The sequence below is a fragment of the Mixophyes fleayi genome, chromosome 5 (genome assembly GCF_038048845.1).
Source record: "Mixophyes fleayi isolate aMixFle1 chromosome 5, aMixFle1.hap1, whole genome shotgun sequence".
NCBI classification, from domain to species: domain Eukaryota; kingdom Metazoa; phylum Chordata; class Amphibia; order Anura; family Limnodynastidae; genus Mixophyes; species Mixophyes fleayi.
Window position 1 is genome coordinate 210,834,314 of NC_134406.1, and position 22,054 is coordinate 210,856,367.

Below are 22,054 nucleotides of genomic sequence, written 5' to 3' on the forward strand. Positions count from 1 at the left end.
ATGCATCTGAGAACTAAGATTATGGGTAGACCATTGAAGCATTTGTGAATGGTAGCCTGCAGGAATGCAATAGGTCCCGTTATTAGGCATACAGTCCAAAGTCAGAGATTGTAGTTTACAGGATCAGCACTTAGGAAACAGCCATTGTCAGAGCAGACAACAATCCAGACAAACTCTGAAAATTCAGGTAAACAACAGAAGATAAAATAAATCAGTACCAGGGGCAAACGCAGGATTCGTAGAGGGGGGTTTCCACACCATGCCGCCAGTGGGCATGACCAGCATGCATGGGGGCGTAGCTATAATTTTAAACAGTGCTTGGCTGCTCTCCAACTCTTCCTAGTCCCATAATATACATGGGCAATGCTCTCCCTTTTCAAGCAGAGCTGTATGAAGCGGGAGCAGGGTCCAGCCACCTCAATTATACCGTGTCCCAGGCTTGGATGGGGGTTTCCAGGCACTAGTAAACCACCCCCCCACCTTCGGTTTGCCTATGAGTACCAAAGAAAGGTTTGTTGAAGAGAGCACAGCCACGCTAGGAGCTTAAACATTAGAACTTGCAGCAGCACACAGTTTTAGGAACCAGGTCATCAAACACATCCTACGAACTACTAACTTGCTAGAAAGCAGGAAGATATTTTTATATTTAAAAATCCTTTACAAGGTCAGGTTTTAACAGTTAATTACTTGCAGAAGGGTAATGAAACCGTAATGGGAGCAAGCTACAGCAAACTTTGACAGATCCCCTGGGCTCAGGCCATGATATCTATAATTGTTGCAGATTTCTCACAGCTTCCAAAAAGACAGCTGTTTCCCCCCCAAAATATAATTTCTTCAATAGTGACCACTGCCTGGAAAGTCAGATCTATATTTTTACGGCCCTAATACTGATCACCTGAAATATTTATTTGTAGTATGTTTAATTAGATGGCATATAGGTCAGAATCACAAAAAATAATATAAATGTTATCTTCATTTTAGGTTGTCCATATGAATGGAGAAATTTTACTGACAAATGCTACTATATCTCACGTGGAAAAGATATATATGATGATGCAAAACTTTCTTGTGAAGAAAAAGGGGCTATGTTAGTAATCATAGAAAACAAAGAAGAACAAGTAAGATTTATTGAGGGGGGGGGGGGGAGGGCTATAATCTGTCCTGTATGCTATATAAACAGTACTGTGAAGCAGTTGGAAAATCCAACACAATAGTTGATGTTATGGGCAGTAAGAACCAGAAGGAGGGAGGCTATATAACATCTTATAGCTTGATGGTGAACCCCTGTCTTGAATATTGTTTTCATGTCTCAAGGAGCTTTCTTCATGAGAGCATTAGTAGAGAATATGTCCACTCATTTTTCAGAATTCATATTCTGCAGTTGCTAACAACATAAATTGCAAACATTTCAATTCAATTTTCTACTCCTTTAGAAATGGTGAACCTGGGTATTAATTCTAATGTTTAACAAGCATTCTTAAAATGTATTAAATATGGCTGGGTACACACTATACAAAATTTCTCCCAATGCAATATCCTTAACTATTTTACCAACGATTAAAATAAAATCCCAATCAGCATGCCGATTCATGCATGCATATACAGTGAACACATTTTACATGATTTATCTTCAGATATGTGCTCTTCATCTGTAACACTGCACACTCCATAGAGATCTATGGACACTGCTGGTTGTGAGTGCATGCACACGGCAGAATTGGAACATCATTGTTTCATCGTTGAAAGAGATTTGTAATTCGGTTTAAAAATCAAATTAAACGATACAATGTGCTTTCGTAAGATAGTCATTGTTGCAGCGTACACACTAATGCGATATCGGGCCGAGCGGCCATTTATCGTTTGATTGGCCCGATAATCGTCTAAAAACACTGTGGTGTGTACCAAGCCTATGTTTTGATGCTGATTGTCCAAAAATAATGTAAGCAATTGAACCTGTATGTTTCTGAAGAAAGCTTACTTTCAGTTATATAAATTTCTACATTGTCTGCAGTGGTCAGAAGTTTTAATTATCATTAGGATACAATTAAGTTCTATGTGAAAGTTAATTAAGTATATAGGGCTTTTTGTATCAAGGCCATTTTGAAGGAAAGAGAGACTCACCCTTCATATTTGCCTTCGACCACCCATTTTATGTAGCCGTCCTTCGGCTAAAATCCTCCATCACCTCTGACCCATTTTGGAAGAGTGCTGCATTATAAATCAAAATAGCATATATTGCTGCTCTGCTCCAAAAACGGAGCACTAGGGATATACGTACATTAGTACAATCCATGTACATAATGTAAATTAGTCCATAGAGCCCATAGTATGCTATGCTGCAGGGAATGAGATGAGACGCAACAAGGAATGTGCTTTTAATATTCTGTTAATGCAAGGACAAACTACAATGTTTTGTCTGTGCTTTGGACTACTGTATTTCAATGCCTGTGTGTATGAGCCCTAATGGTCAAAGCTCAGATTATCAGTTTCTCTGCTACACTAAGGGTTAACCAATTTGTGGCAAGCTGCTCCATTGTTGCAACAATGTTAAAGAAAGTATTCTTAGGTCTAGAGTGAGTATAAAGTAGAATGGACAGTGAAGGGAGAGTGTTTGATAGTCCACACTACTATGTTTCCAAACTTGATTGATACTTACTGCTGAACTCTTGAAACGTTAATAATAACAATAATTTGCAAATCATATGATTATGAATTATGGAATAAGTGTGGAGTTTTATTTTACTCAGAATATATCCATCACCTACACAGGGATAGAGGTTGTTTAGTGGACTGAAACCATTTTTTACCTATTAATTTACTAGGAACTAGTAAACTTAACTGACAACAATCATATGCTCAAAGTAAATGCATACCTCTCAATATTCTAAGAGAACATTTGGTCAAATTAGGCCCTGTCCCCACTCTTACCAGTCCATGCCTCATTCTACCTAGCCGTACCCCCAAATCACCAACAATTTTGTTTTCATTATGACCATTCTCATTACTAATTAGGCTCCTCGCCTTTTGCCAAGAGAATTTGTGACTGTCCCGCAATATTGTTGGGAGTATACAAATGTAATTATCATTATTTATTAATATGTCAATGTATCTTTTTCCTCATAGCAATTTATTAAGAAACAAATAAATGGGAAAGGAAATTTTTGGATTGGACTTACTGATAAGGAGGAAGAGAATGTATGGAAGTGGATGGATGGTACGGTTCCAAAGTTCACGTACGTATACCAACCCAAGGGCATGTTCAAAACCTATATTAACTGATGATGGTAGTATGATAATATAATAATTCGCTGATTATAATTGTTAGAGGAAAACTTAAGGAAAAATCCTTTCGCTTGGCATTACAGAGAAATATATTTTGATTGATGGACATACAAAGAATTTAGTAGATTGTTTTACAAAATAAGTCATATTTCAGTATAATAAAAATGTAAAGAAAATCAGTAGCTGTTACTTCAGTTGGAGCAGTTCTCATACACATGAATAACTCAAGTTTGTGTATTAATAAATGTAAGTGTATAAACTTGGACAGCAGTTATTCTCTAAAACTTGCTGGTGTGATATAATGGCTTGAAATAGTTTTATTGTGCATATAAATATGAAGGCATGCTTTATAGTGTGGATATGTTTTGTTGGTTTTAAAGTTTTATATGACACTGTAAGGTATGGATGGGTTTATGTAAGGCTTGGTCAGCTAGTTGCAGTGGTAATGTGACAAGCATTGGTGTGAAGTACTGGTGAACTCCTTCCATGCTGCTGCCAGGCAGCAAATACATTGTTATAGTTAAATTGTAATTCCTGCTTTCAAGGAAAAACAACATATGATTACCTGGAGGTGTAAATAAAATTGAAAGCATAGAAAAATATTTATTACAGGGAAAGATAGTGCCATATATCCATTCAACTGTTGAAATAGTAATCTTATATATATACCTGTATATCATACTTACCAACTTTTAAAGCCAGCCGCCCGGGAGGGGGTCCATCGAGGGGGCGTGGCCACACGGGGATGTGCCGTTAGGCTCCGCCCCTGTCAATCATGGGAAATTCTGGCCAATCTCAGCAGGGGGCGGGACCACGATGCCGCGGTTAGCCCCACCCCCACCATCTACAACAACGGGGAGACGCTGAATCCGGGATTTTTGCCTGCTCTCTCGGGAGTCCGGAAGAACTGAGAAAAATTCGGGAGTGTCCCGGACATTCCGGGAGAGTAGGCAACTATGCTGTATATGTATCGCCATAAACCTACTTTTCAGTTACTGACTAATAGAAAGAGTGCAAGCAGTCACTAGTTGTAAAGAAATTCATAATCTCATACTCACAACTACAGCTTACACCACTGTCATTAAAGACAAAGGATGCATTAAAATATGAAAGGTATTTTTCTACACTAAAGACTAAGGACTCATTGAAAAATAAACATTACTGGCTGGATTCTTTAAGGAAAGTAAAGTAGAAAAATGAACCTTGGCAAACCCATGTTGTATAGGAGGGGGATGTACATTTAAAATGTGAGGACAGATTTATAGTTGGGGTAGGGCATGTCCCTAGATCAACCTTTAATGTCAGCAGAAAAATAAAGCTGTCAAGTATTTGTGTCCTACATGAAAAAACAGCAAGTATTTTCCTTATGTGCAAAATAATAATTTGTGCAACATGGTTTTGCCAAGATTCAAAGTAACTCTTTTTTTTTTACTTTACTTTCCTCAATGAATCGGGCCCTACATCTTACATAGTGGATAACTAGGGAAGTATACAGAACTGTTTTGGGAAAATATTATCAAACATATTAAGACTCATTTGCTAACATGCAACTAAACTATGGCAACCAACCAAAGACATCTACTTAGATGCATTAAGTGCTATTTCTTGCATTAGATAGATAAAAGGTAATTGTCGATTGACTGATGTGGTTACAATTTTGCACCTAAATACAATGTTCATAAATTGGCCTATTGTGATTTAGTTGTCACCAGAAGGACAACATCACACCTGACACGCAGGGAAACCTGACTGCTTATTACAAGCAGTTATATTATTATATTATATTAAATATTACTATTGCAGTGTTCCCAAAGTGAATCTCTCGCCTTATAGAACCTTTTGGAGCTTTGTGGCAAGTTATTATACTATAATTAAAATATACTGATTATTGAAGTGCTGACACTAAGTCATCTGAACTACAGTGACATTTTCAATATGTAATGCTGGGTGGGTAATGAATATACATTACCTGACCAGAAAATAAAGCTTTGCTTCCCCTTGGACTACTGTCAACCACATAGGAACAGATTTCAAAATCGGTATAGCTACAGAATCCTTCAGTCACTCCTCACATGTCTGCACAGACACAAACAAAGTCTGGTTAAGTCTACGTACACATTGGCATTATAATTCTGCATTTTTAAGATGTGTTTCGAGCACAAGTTAACCACATGTAAAATAAAAAAGAAAATCATTTGCATTGTGGTGCAGTGTTTTTTGTTTAAATGCTTGGCCCATTGAGACACAGTTAAGAAGTGTTTACATATGGACTTGCGCATGTGTTTGGCTTGAACAAGATTACTTCCTGTTTTGTCACAGACATATGTTTGCAAAATGCAGATTGAAAACATTTGTAAATGCATATCTAATACAACTAAAAACATATTTTAGTGTGTGCAAAGTGACTGGAGCAACAGCAGAATTCTTGAATATTGAATCAGTAACTGTGGAGCTTTAGCTTGTCACTGGCTGCACAGTACAGCAGGAGGCATAGCTTCTAGCGCTGGCCAGGTAATCCTAAATTAATAATTATTACCATACTGGTCAACTCTTCCAGAATGTCCGGGAGACTCACGAATTCCGGGTAGCTTTCCCGGATTACCAGGAGAGTAGGGCATCCTCCCACATCTGCCCTCTTCCTAGTGAAGTAGACAGGATTAGAGCCACCATGACACGATTCTCCGGGTACCGTGTCATTTTGGCCATGCCATTTTGGAAACATCATTACATCACATGGGAGGTGCCAAAAATGATGCGATTCTCCAAGCCCCGTCCTCTTCACACATACCCCTCTCCTTCCCTCAGGGTACTGGCAGAGGGAAACATCAAAAAGTTGGCAAGTATGATTATTACGCACCCAGATTATTATTCATTCAAAATGACAATTGGAGTCTGGTGGAAGCAACTCCGGCCTTGACTTTTCATTTACTACTGCTTAAATAATGCCCTACTTCCAAGAATTTTATATTTAAAATACTATAATAACCGCATGAAAGATTTTATTTTTTGTATTTATCTAAAAAGAGAATAGCTTGGACCTTCCAATAATTTACTATTTAGGATACCATTCAGCATTTGTGTTGTTCAGAAGCTACACTGTTTATGGATTGTTATGGATTTTGCTAATATTCAATATACACCTTGATATACCAGAAAAAATTCAATTTATTTTGTAACTATACACAATAAAAATTAATTATATGACCATTTGTGGTTTTGTTGCACTTAAGGTATACAGAGTAGCAGGAAAATATATATACAGTCATGGCCAAAAGTTTTGAGAATGACACAAGTATTGGTTTTCACAACATTTGCTGTTTCAGTGTTTTTAGAGCTTTTTGTCAGATGTTGCTATGGTATACTGAGGTAAAATGACAAGCATTTCATCAGTGTCAAAGGCATTTATTTACAATTACATTAAGTTTATGCAATGAGACAATATTTGCAGTGTTGACCCTTCTTTTTGAAGACCTCTGCAATTCACCCTGGCATGCTGTTAGTCAATTTCTGGGCATACTGACTGATGGCCGCCCATTCTTGCCTTATCGATGCTTAGAGTTTGTCAGAATTTGTGGGTTTTTGTTTGTCCACCTGCCTCTTCAGTATTGACCACAAGTTCTCAATGGGATTAAGGTCTGGGAAGTTTCCAGGCCATGGACTCAAAATGTCGATGTTTTGATCCCCGAGCCACTTAGTTATCACTTTTGCCTTCTGGCAAGGTGCTCCATCATGCTGTAAAAGCATTGTTCGTCACCAAACTGTTCTTAGATGGTTGGGAGAAGTTGCTCATGGAGGATGTTTTGATACCATTCTTGTGTTGAATTGATGGATTTATTTTATGTTTTGTCAGTTATGTTTTCTTTAATTGTTTATTTACTCGGACACACTTTTTACCAAGCATTACACATTATATTTTCTAAATAAGACTGAAAGTCAATTTTTTTCTGTGGGAAAGTGAATGCATTAAATCCGTTCAAATGATTAGGTGTAAATGTATTTAATATGAATAGCCTGTGAAGAGAGATAATATAAAGCTACGCTTAAAACATACATTCCCCATGTACTAGGCAAAACAGTGCAAAGAAAATGTTTGGGTCTATATTGCATTTAAAGTGATGTCAATTCATTCATACCCCTATCCCTAAATAGCACCCTCCATACCTTTAGAGCAGGTAGATTGGGATCTATCACCTGTGGCCCCACCAATTCCTTCTTATCACTGTACTTGTCGGCTGTATAAAAAAAGATTGGATGAACAATACTTGAAATCAGCAGAAATCCAAATTCAGGGAAACATTCCAACTGTTACTTTGGTTACCTACTGGTGTTAGGAAAAAGCCAGTGGCACCACCACAAACATAATCACGGTGGAGTCCATTGCCACCAATTCATTTCCTTGCATTGAATGTAGGCATCCAAAAGATGCCACCACGCTGCAAATGTTCCCGTCTGCAGGCATAAGCATAAGTGGGTGTAGGGTCCATTGGATCCAAAAGGTTAGAAGAGCTGAAGTCCTTGTCCCTTGCGTGGGGCGCTGTCTGTTCCTCTTCCTGTTGCTTCTCTCACACAGGCAGTAGAAGAACTGGAGTATTTTCACCAGATCATGCAACATGGTAGCGCCTAATCAGTTATAGGCTGGGAGCATGTTTTGCATTGATGAGTTTACCAAAGCAGTGGAATCCCAGCTTATCAGTGATTGGGAGCCTCCGTATCTTGTGATTAGATAGATAGATAGATATGTGTGTGTGTGTGTGTGTGTGTGTGTGTGTGTGTATGTTTGTGTTATTGGTAGCTCCTTTATAAAAAGCAGCATATATGTTAGGTTTAGTCTATTTTTATACATTACCTTTATTCCTTTATGATGGAATTGCTAAACTATTTCTCATTTTGCCTATGCTAATTACAGGAATTGGAAAGTTGGGCAACCTGATAACTGGACACCTGAAATGGGACCTGGGGAAGACTGTGCTGGGTTAATATATTCAGGCTTGTGGAATGATTTCCATTGTGACGATTTTAATAACTTTATTTGCGAGAAAGACATGGACAAAGGTAAGGGATAGAAGACATTTATATATTTATGCTTATCCAATAAAACGGAAGCTTTCCAACCATGTGGAACTACAAGCCCAAGAATTCCCTGCCATCATCCAGCAGTGCATACCAGGGCTTGTACTTCAAGAGCAGCAGGAGAGCCACATATTTCCTTTCCTTGATATTCAACATTAATTTTGTGTAAACAGTTTGAAACTTCCATTCCTCATGGACCATGGAATACTTTCACAAGTATCCCATGTAATCAAAGCAAATGGGCCTTACATAAAATAAAGGTCCGTCTCACAGCTTGAAAAACCCTGTTCTGAAATGTGTTTTTCTTGGGACCAGTAAAGCATTACTAATATTTGTATATTTCTTCTAACTCACAGGTCAGGCTTCAGATGTCTCATAGACTATGATAGTGTTAATGTACATGGAGTATTAAAGTATTTTGGAAATCATACTCTCAATCATGCCATGGAAATTAATTATTCTACACCCGCTATATCAATGAAGCAAGCACTGAATCTGGGCCAACCTGAAGATCAGCAATCCATTTTAAATATTTTCCATGGACTTTGCTGCAGACTGAACTTTGACTATTAACAATTTGAATTTCAACATGGAAAATATTGATAGAACATTTCTTCATGACCTATACAATATCTGCTTGAAAATATGGAATATGTGGGATATAAGTTTAACAGTGATACTCAAACATCATTATATAACTAAACTGCAAATCAGTTATAGAAAAAAAAATATACAGGTTTATAGTGCCATTCTTACTCAGTGGAATATATTTTTAAAAGCTTTTGAAAACATTTGTATTTTTGTACAAGATACTTGCATTTTATTACATTATTTTTATATGTATTATAGAATTTACTTGCCAAAGAACACAGTAAAGGTACATATTCATTACGGTAGAAAAAGCTAATCGTTTAAAGATGATTTTTATCATACAGAAGTTGCTGGTTTAATACTCATGTGTTTTATTTCTAGAAAATGTTATACTTTACTATGCTATACAAACGTTGTCTCCACTGCTGTGGTCGTATATTGGGACCAAACTTGTTTTTTTGTCTGTTGCATTTGAAATAGAAATTTGATCCCTTTCTCCAGGTTCTTGCTGTTCAAAAGGAGGTATCCAAACTGGTCACCAGCACAGCAATGATTTCTGACTCGGATGTGAGCCTCTTGCACCCCCTGCCAAAACACTCATTTATTAGGCAGTGGTCTCGTAAATGTCAGTTTTGTTGTACGTCTAGGGATGTTAACATTCAAATCTCACATTGGATACTGACAATCATATTATTGCCTATTTTAAACTCTGCCAGTAAAAAAAAATACAGCAAATTAAAAAAAATAAAACATATTTTTTTGTTATGGGAGGATGCTTTTTTGTGTGTTTTCCACTTGTGTTTCATTTTTGCATGAGAATTTCAATGGTGTTCATCCGAAATATTTAATAATAAAACTCTAGCAGGAAACTAATATAGTCCAAAAGGGAGTTTGTTTGGGGCTAGTAATAAAAGGGAACTGGATTTTGGGAAAGAAAACAACATTACAATAGTGTAGTAATTCATTATGATTTTGGAGGGGAAATTATATTCAGTAATCAATAAATAAATATTGCTTGTCATGTGTTTGTTAATAGGCAATTCATTGTATACAGCACAGTTCTTTTTATGGTTTTGTTTTTAACAGAATAGTGTAGACTTAAAATGGTCCATATTCTACACAGGGCACAAAGTCAGTATATTTTCCATTGTTTACAATCATGCACAACCTCATTCATTTGGTGGCTCTGGAGCTTAACTTTTTTTAAAAAAGAGATTACCCTGATATTGGCTTGATCTGAATTTTGTTTAGTTTAATTTTTGCTAAATGGCCCCTGCTTTTAAATGTCAGAGCTGTGGCCACTTTATTCTGGACTGCCTGTACACAGCAGAAAATGACTTATTCTCAAAAACTGGGGAAAACGAATCAGTGAACACTATGTGCATGATTGGTCTTCGGACATAGAACCCTTTGAGTGCTGTATCTTGCATGAAACTGCTCTGCGCATGCTCAGAAACAGACCACGCCAATGGATGCCCATGCATGAAATTCAAGTCCAAACACAATTGACACTTCCAACTGCCTACGATATGAAGGGCGATACAGGGGAGGGAAGGGTCGGATGAGCATAAGCAATGTACAGTAAGGATATGTTGAGGTTGAGCGCACGCACATTCATACGATTCAAGTTTAGGGAATATTTGTGTTATGCTTTTTTTTTAGCTGCATCACTTGCACCAGCTACAGGGCAGGTGTAAGTGTTGACTGATAGTGATGACTGTGGCATATACATCCCTGGACATGTGTTTGAAAGTAAAAGAAACTATAAAAAAAAGCATTTTATGTACAGTAGGCATTAAGAACATCTTGATTTATGAATTTTATTGTTATGATTCTCAGGAGATTTCTGTTAGTCACTGTTAGCGCTAGTCTAACGAACCGCCCGGTCTTCATTAGGAACCGCCACAAAGCGGGATGGATTTTGCTGCCGAAGATCCACATGTCACGGCCCTTAGATTAGCCCACTGATGTGATAGGTGATAGACGGTTGGTAAGAGACCAAGGCTGGGCCAGGGAGAACAGCCTCTGTAGTGGTAGTGAAGTACAGCGAGGCAAAGCAGGATTTATTTAGCTGAAGTGGTACAGCACACACAGAAGAAACCTAAGCCGCAATCAGTGGAACACCAGGTAAGATGCACTGGAAGAAACACCACACATAGGAGAGTTACCGGGTCGGATACACTGGAGCACAGACAGCAGAGTAGTCAGTATGGATAGCCAGGTCAGATACACTGGAGCAGAGACAGCAGAATGGTCGGTATTGATAGCCGGGTCGATTACACAGGAGCACAAGCAGCAGAGTAGATGTCCAGAAGCAGAGTTTCTAACAAGCCAAAAGATCATACACAGGGAAACACCAGAATGTTCTCCCTGTGTACAAGCGTACACAGCGAGAGCCAGATGCCAAGTGGTAACTTGTTGCTCTGACAAAGCTGCAGTGTCAAAGTGAGCTTTATATAGTCTGCAGATAGGATATGCCACCTCCCAGCCATGATCATGTAACTGCCCGAACCAGGAAATGCTGAGCTCTACATAGAGGCAGGGAAATCAGCAGCAAAAGAGTGAGGAGCAGGTAAGATTTGTGACATTTATGTAAAAAATAAAAAAAATAAAAACTTTAAATGTTTTCTTATTAATGATTATAGTATGAGAGTTATTAATGTATTAGAAAAAAAATTCTTTATGTTCTAATATAATTTTTCTATTGCACACTTGCACTGTGCGTATCCTGCAGTGTGTTCGATCTCTGTGCATGTGACAAGTACCGTATAGCCAGAGTGTACTGCGACAGAAAGTAAAGTGGAAAGTGGCAGATGGCAGGTATATATGTCTGTCTGTGCTCTAAAGCCTCAGGGAGATTGTGGTTGGGAAAAACTTCCCAGAGATTGTCTTCAGCAGTAGGAAAAGATAAGGGTCCCTGGGGTTATAAATTTGAAAGAAGGACGGGCTCCATTCATATGGCCCATTTCAGGTTTCCCAGAGAGCAAGCAAGCTAGCTAATCAGGAGTTGTACCTGATGAGATGCTGTTAAAGGGCTGCTAGCCAGTCCACTCAGTCTCTCAGTCCTGGGGAGGGGGTTGAATGCCTCCTCAGAGACACTGCAAATGGTGACCAGTAAGTTCTATATTTTGTGTATGTGTGGGATACATGGTCCCTCACAGGAGAGAGGGTGTTACTGTGTGCTTAGTTAATGCCGGACAGGCAAGGCCTTTTTTTATGTTTTGTTTGTTTTGAATATGTTAAATAAAAGTGGCTAATCAAACCAAAACAATTGACTGGTATGATATCCTCAGCTGGTCTGTCTAAAGTGCAGCCATCTACCTCAGAAGATGGTAACCTCAATACGATTTTATGGCAAATGGTGCAGAAAGCTTGCAAATGCACTTCAAATTGGAAAATTTAAAGTGACAGACGCGGCGCCCAATCACGTGGATGTGAGTGATAAATTGTGCTATAAAGCAATGTTTAAACAGGGTGTTTGCTGCATACATGAAGATTTAGAGGAGTTGAACTTTGTCAATGTCAAGTGGATATTTCTGTGTTGCATTAGCAGAAGAGAGTAAATGTGTTTGCTAAACCATTTATCAGCAGTTAAAAATGTTCTGATCTGCAAAGAAATCAAGTGTTTTTCATGGCCTGAGTTGTGTCAATTGCTGCAAAGCAGATGTGTTCAGTAACACTGGAAAATAAGGGGCTAAGAAAGAAAACCCAGATATATGTTTTTGCTGAAATCTACAAAGTGTGTGAATCTGCAACAAGCAAGTTGTGTTTTTCAAAAGAAAAAGTTTACTGTGATACATGCTGGGTATTGTAGTGCCACAGTTCCTAAGTTAAGTGAATTTGTTTGTGTATACAAAAAGTGCTTCATCTATATGAAGATAAAATTGGCTGCTTTTCAAGCTACATTAAGCAGAAAATGAATGTGTTCAAATCAGAAAGATTGCATAAAGGTATGTCAAGGTGTCGACATGGAGAGAAACAAAAACAGGACTTGGAGCACATTGGTGCTATGATGGACTATGCTCCTTTACAATATGCTGAGTTGAAATGTGATATTTCTGAGATAGAGACAGATACCCGATTATTTTGTTATAAAGACTGTTACAGTGCCCTAACATGGAGGATATAATTAAAACCTTGCTACAGGGTACCTTGACTTATTAGGCAGCTATTTTGACTAAGCAGGCAGCTATTTCCCGCCACGTTAAAAAAAACAAAACAGGTTTTTAACTGCTATAGCGATCGTTTTTAGTTAACGCAGCGTTAATCATCGTGTTTGCGAGTTTTTAGGGGAGTGAAGGGGAGTTTTAACGTGGTCATGTATAACACAAAAAAAAGGATTGGTATACATTTTCATACATTAGATTGCATTACACAATCATTCTAGTTGATAATATCTACTTCACAGTACTTTCTTTAGCATATTTTTTTATTTAACTTTTTTACTATAGAATCATCTATACCATGTCAAAACACATTAGTACATACATATTTGTACAAAAAACATACATAAATACATTTAATTAGTGTTTTTTATTTTTTTTATGGTTTTTTTTGTATTTTTTCACAAGAAAGTCAACTTTTACATGTTAGGGATTACTGATAAACATAGTTTATCTTTTTGTTTTCATTATTACATGATTCCAAATAGTTTTCATAGGTTTTTTATTTTTATCACACCCCAAAGAGGTGCGAGATAAAACAGCACATCTGTTTAATGCGCCGCGTTAAAAAACAATTGAATAGCTTTTAACGTGGCTGCCTTTCGCACACCCTATACTTTCAATAGACCTTCTACTGGAGCACAAGAGGACCGTTTCATTTAAAAAAAACGGAGCGCTAAAAATGGAATTAAGTCGCATGTAAAGTTAACAAAATTTATAAAAAACAGCATTAAAATGGCTTAATGCAGTCTTGTGGTCAATTGAATACCCCCCATAGTCATAAATGCTCAGATTTGTGAGACGAGAAAAGAAGTTGCTGAAATAAGAATTGAAGTTAAACAAGTGGAATGTAAAAGATACCAGCAGTGTATAGAGCAGATGGGGAAAGAAATAAGTGAGCTACAAGAATGCAGAGCGTGAAAGAGTTCAGGTAACTGCAAAGACAATGGTCCAACATAAAGAGAAACTAGATCATGACCTAGAGCAACTTCAAGTTAAGATACAGAAACATTGAAGAAAATATATTGCCATTGCAAGTGAGAAAAATGGGATGCTGCAGGCGGAAAAGAAGTTGCTTGAAGAAGATGGAAGACGTTGGAAGGCCTGAACTCAGCAGCTCGCTGAAGAGACTAAAATATTGAAAACTGAAATTGCAAGGGCAAATGCAGCCCAAGTCAGAGTGCAAAAGAAGAAGCAGCAAAACTGAAGAATGAAAAGAAAAATCTGAAAAAAACTTGATGCCAAAGTCGCAGATTTGCAAGAGAAAATTAAGACCATAACCCAGATTAAAAATATTGGAAGGTGATACAACACTCAGTATGAAAAGTTAAAGATTCATCATGTTAAGCTGGGTGCTGAGACCTTCTCAGCCCAGACAGCACAGACAGAAGAACGAGCTTCTCAAAAAGAAGTACAATAGTTACGAAATTCTCGTTTCAAGCCTGAAGCAAAGATATCAACCATGGAAAGCTAAGAAAAGTATGTAGGTGAAAAATAAGATTAGGTTAAATGTCAATGTAAATCTATTCAAGACAATGCGAAGCAGGTTAAAGAGGTCCTGTCTGATAACATCATCAAATACAAATTGTTAAGGATAACTGGGAGAGGTTGGACCATGACTTTGAGGCATATTTCACTTGGATTTCAGAAAAAGAAAAGGAACTAAGTGATCTAGAACTATCCAATATTCCACCAGAGGTTCACGTCACAAGAATCCTGGAAGTTATGTTCTCCAAACTGTGGCGCAGACCGTGAACATTACCAACCTGCCTCTGCACCAATGAAAGGGGCTGAAAAGTCATCCACACCAGAAAGCTGAGTTCCAGTCCTCGTCTATTGCTGCAGTAAAAGTGGTGCAAACCAAGTATGTGGCAGCAGATGAACTAATGAGTACACCCCACCAGCCCCTAGTTCTGCAACGACGATCTCCAGTAGATTCTGGTAAGGCTGCTCCAGGGGAAAAGGGTACTGAGCAGTGGAATGAACTGAAACGTACAGAGACTATAGGCACATGACCTGGAGATTGGCCTGTTATGCCAAGAAGGTTCCTGCCTCATATGAGCTGTGATAAATATATGATCAGATGTTTTAGATGTGATGACTTTGGCGAAATTGCTGTTAATTGTCCACTTATTGTTGAATCTTTGCAATGTGATAATACTTATGTAAATCGCAGAGTATCTTTATTTGCCCAGTTGCACTGCAGACTGCTAGATTGAGCCAGACAAGCAAATGTGTAACATTACGGTTAATGAGTCAAAAGCTCTGATAGATTCTGGTAGTATGGTTTCTCTTGTTAAAACTGAGTTGGTGAACCCCTTTAAGCGCCAATGGAAAACTGTTGGAGTAACCTGTATACATGGAGATACTCGACATTATGTTACAGTTGAATTGAACATAGAAACACAGTGTGGTCACGTGGTAGTCACTGTGGGATTATTTCCTCTCTCAGACCTGGGGAGGAGGTGGAATGCCTCCTGAGTGACACTGCAAATGGTGACCAGGTGCAGCCCCTGGTACTCTTTCTAGGATACCTCATTGTTTAATAACATTCACATCTTCCCTTGCATTATTTAGACCACACTTACTCCACTCCTTCATTACTTAAATTACATACAACCCTCACAGAGTTCTTTGCCCAATAATTGCCATATCAAGGCTGAATTTAATATAAATATGTATAAAATAGTGTATTTTACTTATACAACAATGTTACAACATATCTTTAATAACATAATGTTACACTCCAAACATAACAGTTTAACATAGATAAACAATTTCTGTTTATAGGTATTTTAACTTCCATCCTCACTGTTCCATATATATATATAGATCATGACGTCTCCCGTCACCCATAGTGTCCCATAAGCATCCATAGGCAGTCCCACCATCCTCTGCATTCAAGTGTGCATGATGAGATCATCACACACACAGATACATATGACACATCAGTGCACATGTGCCAATGTCTGTATGGTATAGGTGTGCGAATCCTGTGTGCACATCCATAACCTGTGCAGGAGCCACCACACACTGCAGACTCCAGCACTGTAACACACTTAGCAGGTGCCAGGCCTGCAGTGTATGTGCTCGCCCTATTGTATTGAACCCCCCCCCCCCCCCCCCCCCAAAAATTACATTATCACAGGAGAAAGAGAAGGGGACAGGTGCAGTCTCTTATCTTTTACACTCTCACGCATTCCCTAAGGTATTTGACTAATGCAGTGTGTGTGTTTCTTCACTTTTACACTTATTGAAAAGTTTTTATAAGAGTACACAGTAATACTTAGCAGTCTTTACTGTAGTTTTTCTCAGTTTCTGTCTTGCTCACTACCGTATGCATGTGGCGTTATTCATGACTAAACAGACACACCCAAAAATGTACTTAAAGGTAGAAAAAATATCACTGGTCATAATATAAAAAATACCAGAGAGAAGCTGTTTCTGTCAAGATTCTATGTCATAGGAAATTCTGTTGATATAAATAAATGTAGTAACTGTTACGGCTAACGGCAATGAACATAAACTTTTAGAACAGAAAGGAGAGTTCTTCACCTATCGCAGCCGCTTTCCCATAGAGTTTGATGGTATTTGGCACTACTAAACAAGGAAGCGCAGGGTCTAATGCACCCCCAGTATTCACCAGGGACCCCCGCAAGGAGATATGAATTTGGCTGCGTGAGGTGCGCAGGTCGCGGCCCTCCAAGTTAGTAACCAGTGCTGTAGTGTGGAATGGTGGAACGATCAGAGTCAAGCCAGACAGTAGCGCAGCACACAGGGATAATCAGAAGAAGTGTCAGGAATAAGCAGAAGGTCAAACCAAACAGGCTTTGCAGTACCAAGTCGGAATCCAGGAGAATAAGCCAAGGAAAAAACAAAGGTCAGCAAACACTGGAAAACAGGAGAATCACAGGAAGTGCTCAAGCTGGTGTGAAACAATACTCTAGCACTGGTCTGCAGTAAGGAGGATCCTTAGAGTGAAGTGGTACCTGCAGGGCTGCCAAGAGGAATTCAGGGCCCCGGTACAACAACTTCATGGGGCCCCCCTTAAAGCTGAGAATGAAAAAAATTTTGTGCTGCCACTACATTTTCGGCACCAACATATTTTGGTGCGGCTAAAAAAAAAAAAAAAAACACCCCAAAATTTTTTTGCGCCACTAAAAATTTGTACGCCCACAACCACAATTGTACGACCATACACACATGTGGGTGTGGTCGTACAATTGGGGGCATGGCTATGAATCACTTGGCGTGCCCAGGAAACCCTCTTACAGAAAAAAAACTTGCATTGCTGTGTCACCAAAAATTGGGATTGTCCCACTAGAATCACAACATTTCTCACACGCTCCTGCTCTCTCCTACCTGTTCTTCTCACTTTCACCAACTGTGGCTGCAGGTTTCCTTATCTGCGGCTTGGCAGGAACCTGGAATGTTGGAAAAAAAATGGGTACTTTTAGAAAATTACAGCCAGCACCAGCGTTAAATCAATAGCACCCATGATTAACAATTAGGCCTTCCTCCAGCCCCAATATTAAAATAATAGGTTTATTTATTAAATGAGAATACTATTTCCCTCCCTACAAACAGCCCCAGCAATAAATTAATAGTATTTACATTTCAGAAATATACCTATTTACCGCAACCATCACTGACATTAAATAATTCATAGGCACATTTAATAAAGAGACCTCATTGTCCCCCACATTCAATAGCCCCCAAACCACCCCATCTTAAACTCTTTCATCACTGTGCCATGCTGCCCCCGTTCTCCATCACTGTGCCCTCCTACCCCCCCCACTCCATCACTATTCCATCCTGCCTCCCCACCTTATCACTGTGCCATCCTGCCCCCCCCCCCCCGCTCTCCATCACTGTGCCATCTTGTTCCCCCTCTCCATCACTCTGTGCCTTTCTGCTGCCCCCCTTTTTTCCTTCATACTGTGCCTCTCTCTCCCCCTTTTTCCTCATGGTGTGCCTCTCTGTACCCCTCTTTTTCTCAATACTGTGCCTCTCTGTACCCCTCTTTTTCTCAATACTGTGCCTCTCTGTACCCCTCTTTTTCTCAATACTGTGCCTCTCTGTACCCCTCTTTTTCTCAATACTGTGCCTCTCTGTACCCCTCTTTTTCTCAATACTGTGCCTCTCTGTACCCCTCTTTTTCTCAATACTGTGCCTCTCTGTACCCCTCTTTTTCTCAATACTGTGCCTCTCTGTACCCCTCTTTTTCTCAATACTGTGCCTCTCTGTACCCCTCTTTTTCTCAATACTGTGCCTCTCTGTACCCCTCTTTTTCTCAATACTGTGCCTCTCTGTACCCCTCTTTTTATCAATGCTGTGCCTCTCTGTACCCCTCTTTTTCTCAATGCTGTGCCTCTCTGTACCCCTCTTTTTCTCAATACTGTGCCTCTCTGTACCCCTCTTTTTCTCAATACTGTGCCTCTCTGTACCCCTCTTTTTCTCAATACTGTGCCTCTCTGTACCCCTCTTTTTCTGAATATTGTGCCTCTCTCTCCCCCCACCGTTGTTCCTCACACTGTGCCTTTTTTTTTTTTTTTTTTTTACTTACATTAGTATTAGCTGTTTTCTTCTCTTCTCTTTTGTCTTCTGTCTTCTTTCTTCTGTCTTCTGTCTTCTGTCTTCTGTCTTCTGTCTTGGTCCTGTCTGCCCTGCTCCTCACTGACTGCCGGGGGTGACTTGATGACGTCGCGCCCGGCAGTCAGTGTAAACAAAGCAGAGAGGAAGGAGGAGGGGCCGCCGGCGCCGCTATTTTGTAAGTATCTTTTTATTTTATTTTTTTACTTTTTTACAACGCTGCTCCCCCCCCCCACCAACGAAGGGGCGGAGCCCCGAACCGCGGCACACCACCCCCCCCTATACCGCCACCGCCCCCACACGCAAAAAAAAAAAAAGGAAAAAAAGTAAGATTAAAAAAACAAAAAAAGCAAAAAAAAAACCTGAACAGTGAGGCCCCGGGCCGGGCCCCCTGGCATGCCCGGGCCCGGGTAATCAGTACCCGCTCCCCCCCCCTCTCGGCGGCCCTGGGTACCTGATAGGTGGAAGCAGATTAGTGATCCAGTGCAGCTGAATGCCAGCAGAACGAGGAAGAGCTTTGCGTTGCTTAGCAACGCGCGCAAAGACCTGGAAGAGCAGCCCGTTGCTAAGTAACGGGATGCCGGCAGCGAGAAAAGTCAGGCGTCTGTCCCCAGCACCAAGGTGAAGTGCGGGGACGGCGCCTGACATTCGCTCTAGCATAGCAAAAGTTTATGGTCACCAAAGCGCTGAGGTAGGAGGCAGAAAACCGGAACACAGCAGACAGATACCAGGAGCAAGCCAAGGGTCGTGGATCAGAAGAAGTCAGGATAGTCAGAGACAGGCCAAAGGTCAGGGTTAGCAGCAGACTAGGAGAATCCAGGAAACAAAGCCAGAGATCAGGGCAATCAATGTTTAAACAAGGTCCAGAAACAAGCAAGGGGTCACAAGAGGAATCAATCGTTATTCAAGCAGAGTATCCACAGGTATATTATGAGAAATCTGACCTTTTTAAAATAATATATATAAAAAAAAGGAAAATCAAATATATATATTAAGCAGCAAGTCAACTGGCAGTTCTTAACGTTGATGTGTTGGAAGCAGAAAAAATGGGCAAGCATAAGGATCTGAGAGACTTTGACAAGGGTCAAATTGTGATGGCTAGACAACTGGCTCAATGGTAGGTCTTATGGGGTGTTCCCGGTTTGTAGTAGTTAGTACCTACCAAAAGTGGTTCAAGGGAGAACCAGCAACAGGGTCATGGACACTCAAGGCTTACTGATGCGTGTGGGGACTTACCCATTCAGCGCCGGATCCTCCTCCTCACTGTTCTCACTGACTGCCAGGCATCACGCCATCACGTCCGACAGCATCAGTGAGGAGCGGCAGCAGAGAGGACAGAAGACAGCGGAACATGAAGAAAGAAGGCAAGTAAAGGAACGGAGAGTGAAGGGGGACAGAGAGATGCTGAAGGGGGGGGACAGACAGACGCTGAAGGAGGGGGACAGAGAGATGCTGAAGGAGGGGGGCAGAGAGAGATGCTGAAGGAGGGGGCAGAGAGACGCTAAAGGAGGAGGACAGAGAGAGATGCTGAAGGAGGGGGACAGAGACAGATGCTGAAGAAGGGGGAAAGAGACGCTGAAGGAGGGGGACAGAGAGACGCTGAAGGAGGGGGAAAGAGAAAGATGCTGAAGGAAGGGGGCAGAGAGAGATGCTGAAGTAGGGGGGCAGAGAGACGCTGAAGGAGGGGGGCAGAGAGAGACGCTGAATGAGGGGGACAGAGAGAGAGGCTGAAGCAGGGGGACAGAGAGAGACGCTGAAGGAGGGGGACAGAGAGAGATGCTGAAAGGAGGGGACAGAGAGAGATGCTGAAGTAGAGGGACAGAGAGGTGCTGAAGGGGGGGGACAGAGAGAGGTGCTGAAGGGGGGGACAAAGAGAGATGCTGAAGGGGGGGACAGAGAGAGATGCTGAAGGGGGGGGACAGACAGACGCTGAAGGAGGGGGACAGAGAGATGCTGAAGGAGGGGGGCAGAGAGAGATGCTGAAGGAGGGGGCAGAGAGACGCTAAAGGAGGAGGACAGAGAGAGATGCTGAAGGAGGGGGACAGAGACAGATGCTGAAGAAGGGGGAAAGAGACGCTGAAGGAGGGGGACAGAGAGACGCTGAAGGAGGGGGAAAGAGAAAGATGCTGAAGGAAGGGGGCAGAGAGAGATGCTGAAGTAGGGGGGCAGAGAGACGCTGAAGGAGGGGGGCAGAGAGAGACGCTGAATGAGGGGGACAGAGAGAGAGGCTGAAGCAGGGGGACAGAGAGAGACGCTGAAGGAGGGGGACAGAGAGAGATGCTGAAAGGAGGGGACAGAGAGAGATGCTGAAGTAGAGGGACAGAGAGGTGCTGAAGGGGGGGGACAGAGAGAGGTGCTGAAGGGGGGGACAAAGAGAGATGCTGAAGGGGGGGACAGAGAGAGATGCTGAAGGGGGGGACAGAGAGAGATGCTGAAGGGGGGACAGAGAGAGATGCTGATGGGGGGGCAGAGTGAGATGCTGAAGGGGGGGACAGAGTTAGATGCTGAAGGGGGGGACAGAGTGAGATGCTGAAGGAGGGACAGAGTGAGAGGTAATGAAGAGGGGACAGAGGGTGTGAGATGGTGAAGAGGGGGACAGAGGGTGTGAGATGGCGAAGAGGGGGACACAGGGTGTGAGATGGCGAAGAGGGGGACACAGAGTGTGAGATGGCGAAGAGGGGGACACTGAGTGATATGGTGAAGGGGCGCAGTGATATGATGAAGGGGCACAATGTGATGGTGAAGGGGTCTAAATTCATCTTATGTAATTTTGACCCAACTACTTAAAAAACGGGACTACCCGGTAATTATTTTTGCTTAGGGGTAAAAATTGCCTTGGAAAAATGATGGTGACCCTAAGGGTGCCTCGAACTGAGAAAGTTTGGGAACCACTGGCTTGATACATTTACCCCTTAGGCTCAAATACAACTGGACCTCAATAAGGCTCTGCAATTACAGCCCTACTTTTACACTTTTGCGTCACCATCAACATAATTTATTTATATAGCTCCAGCAAATTCCAAAGGGCTTTAGAATTGGGAGCAAACACAGTAATAAAACAATACTCCATAATATAGACAGATAGGTAAGAGGGCCCTGCTTGCAAGCTTACAATTTATGCATCAGTATTAGGAGTTATTGTATTGTGATTGCCGATATAATTGTTGATGCCATAAGGGATGTTGTATGATATCAGTTAGTACGTTAGTCAGTTTTTGTTTTCAATAATATATGTAACAATATTAATTATTTATGTGACATCACAGGCAAAGTCTTTAGAGTGGGAAACAATAGTAAATTGTATTTTCGTTTTTATTTTTTGCTTTAATAAAGTTTTTTTATTTAGCATATGTGAT

At 40.7% G+C, this 22,054-nt stretch overlaps 1 protein-coding gene across 1 annotated transcript in view; it reads left to right on the forward strand.

Annotated features, from left to right (window-relative positions):
• Positions 1 to 9,708, forward strand: part of COLEC12 (collectin subfamily member 12) — a 137,630-nt gene extending 127,922 nt beyond the window's left edge. The window contains exons 7-10 of the mRNA XM_075213389.1: positions 982 to 1,118; positions 3,124 to 3,233; positions 8,189 to 8,334; positions 8,709 to 9,708. Coding sequence (XP_075069490.1) covers positions 982 to 1,118; positions 3,124 to 3,233; positions 8,189 to 8,334; positions 8,709 to 8,731 — 416 coding nt within the window. The 3' untranslated portion in view covers positions 8,732 to 9,708. The remainder of the gene's footprint in view (positions 1 to 981; positions 1,119 to 3,123; positions 3,234 to 8,188; positions 8,335 to 8,708) is intronic.
• Positions 9,709 to 22,054: the final 12,346 nt, after the last annotated feature.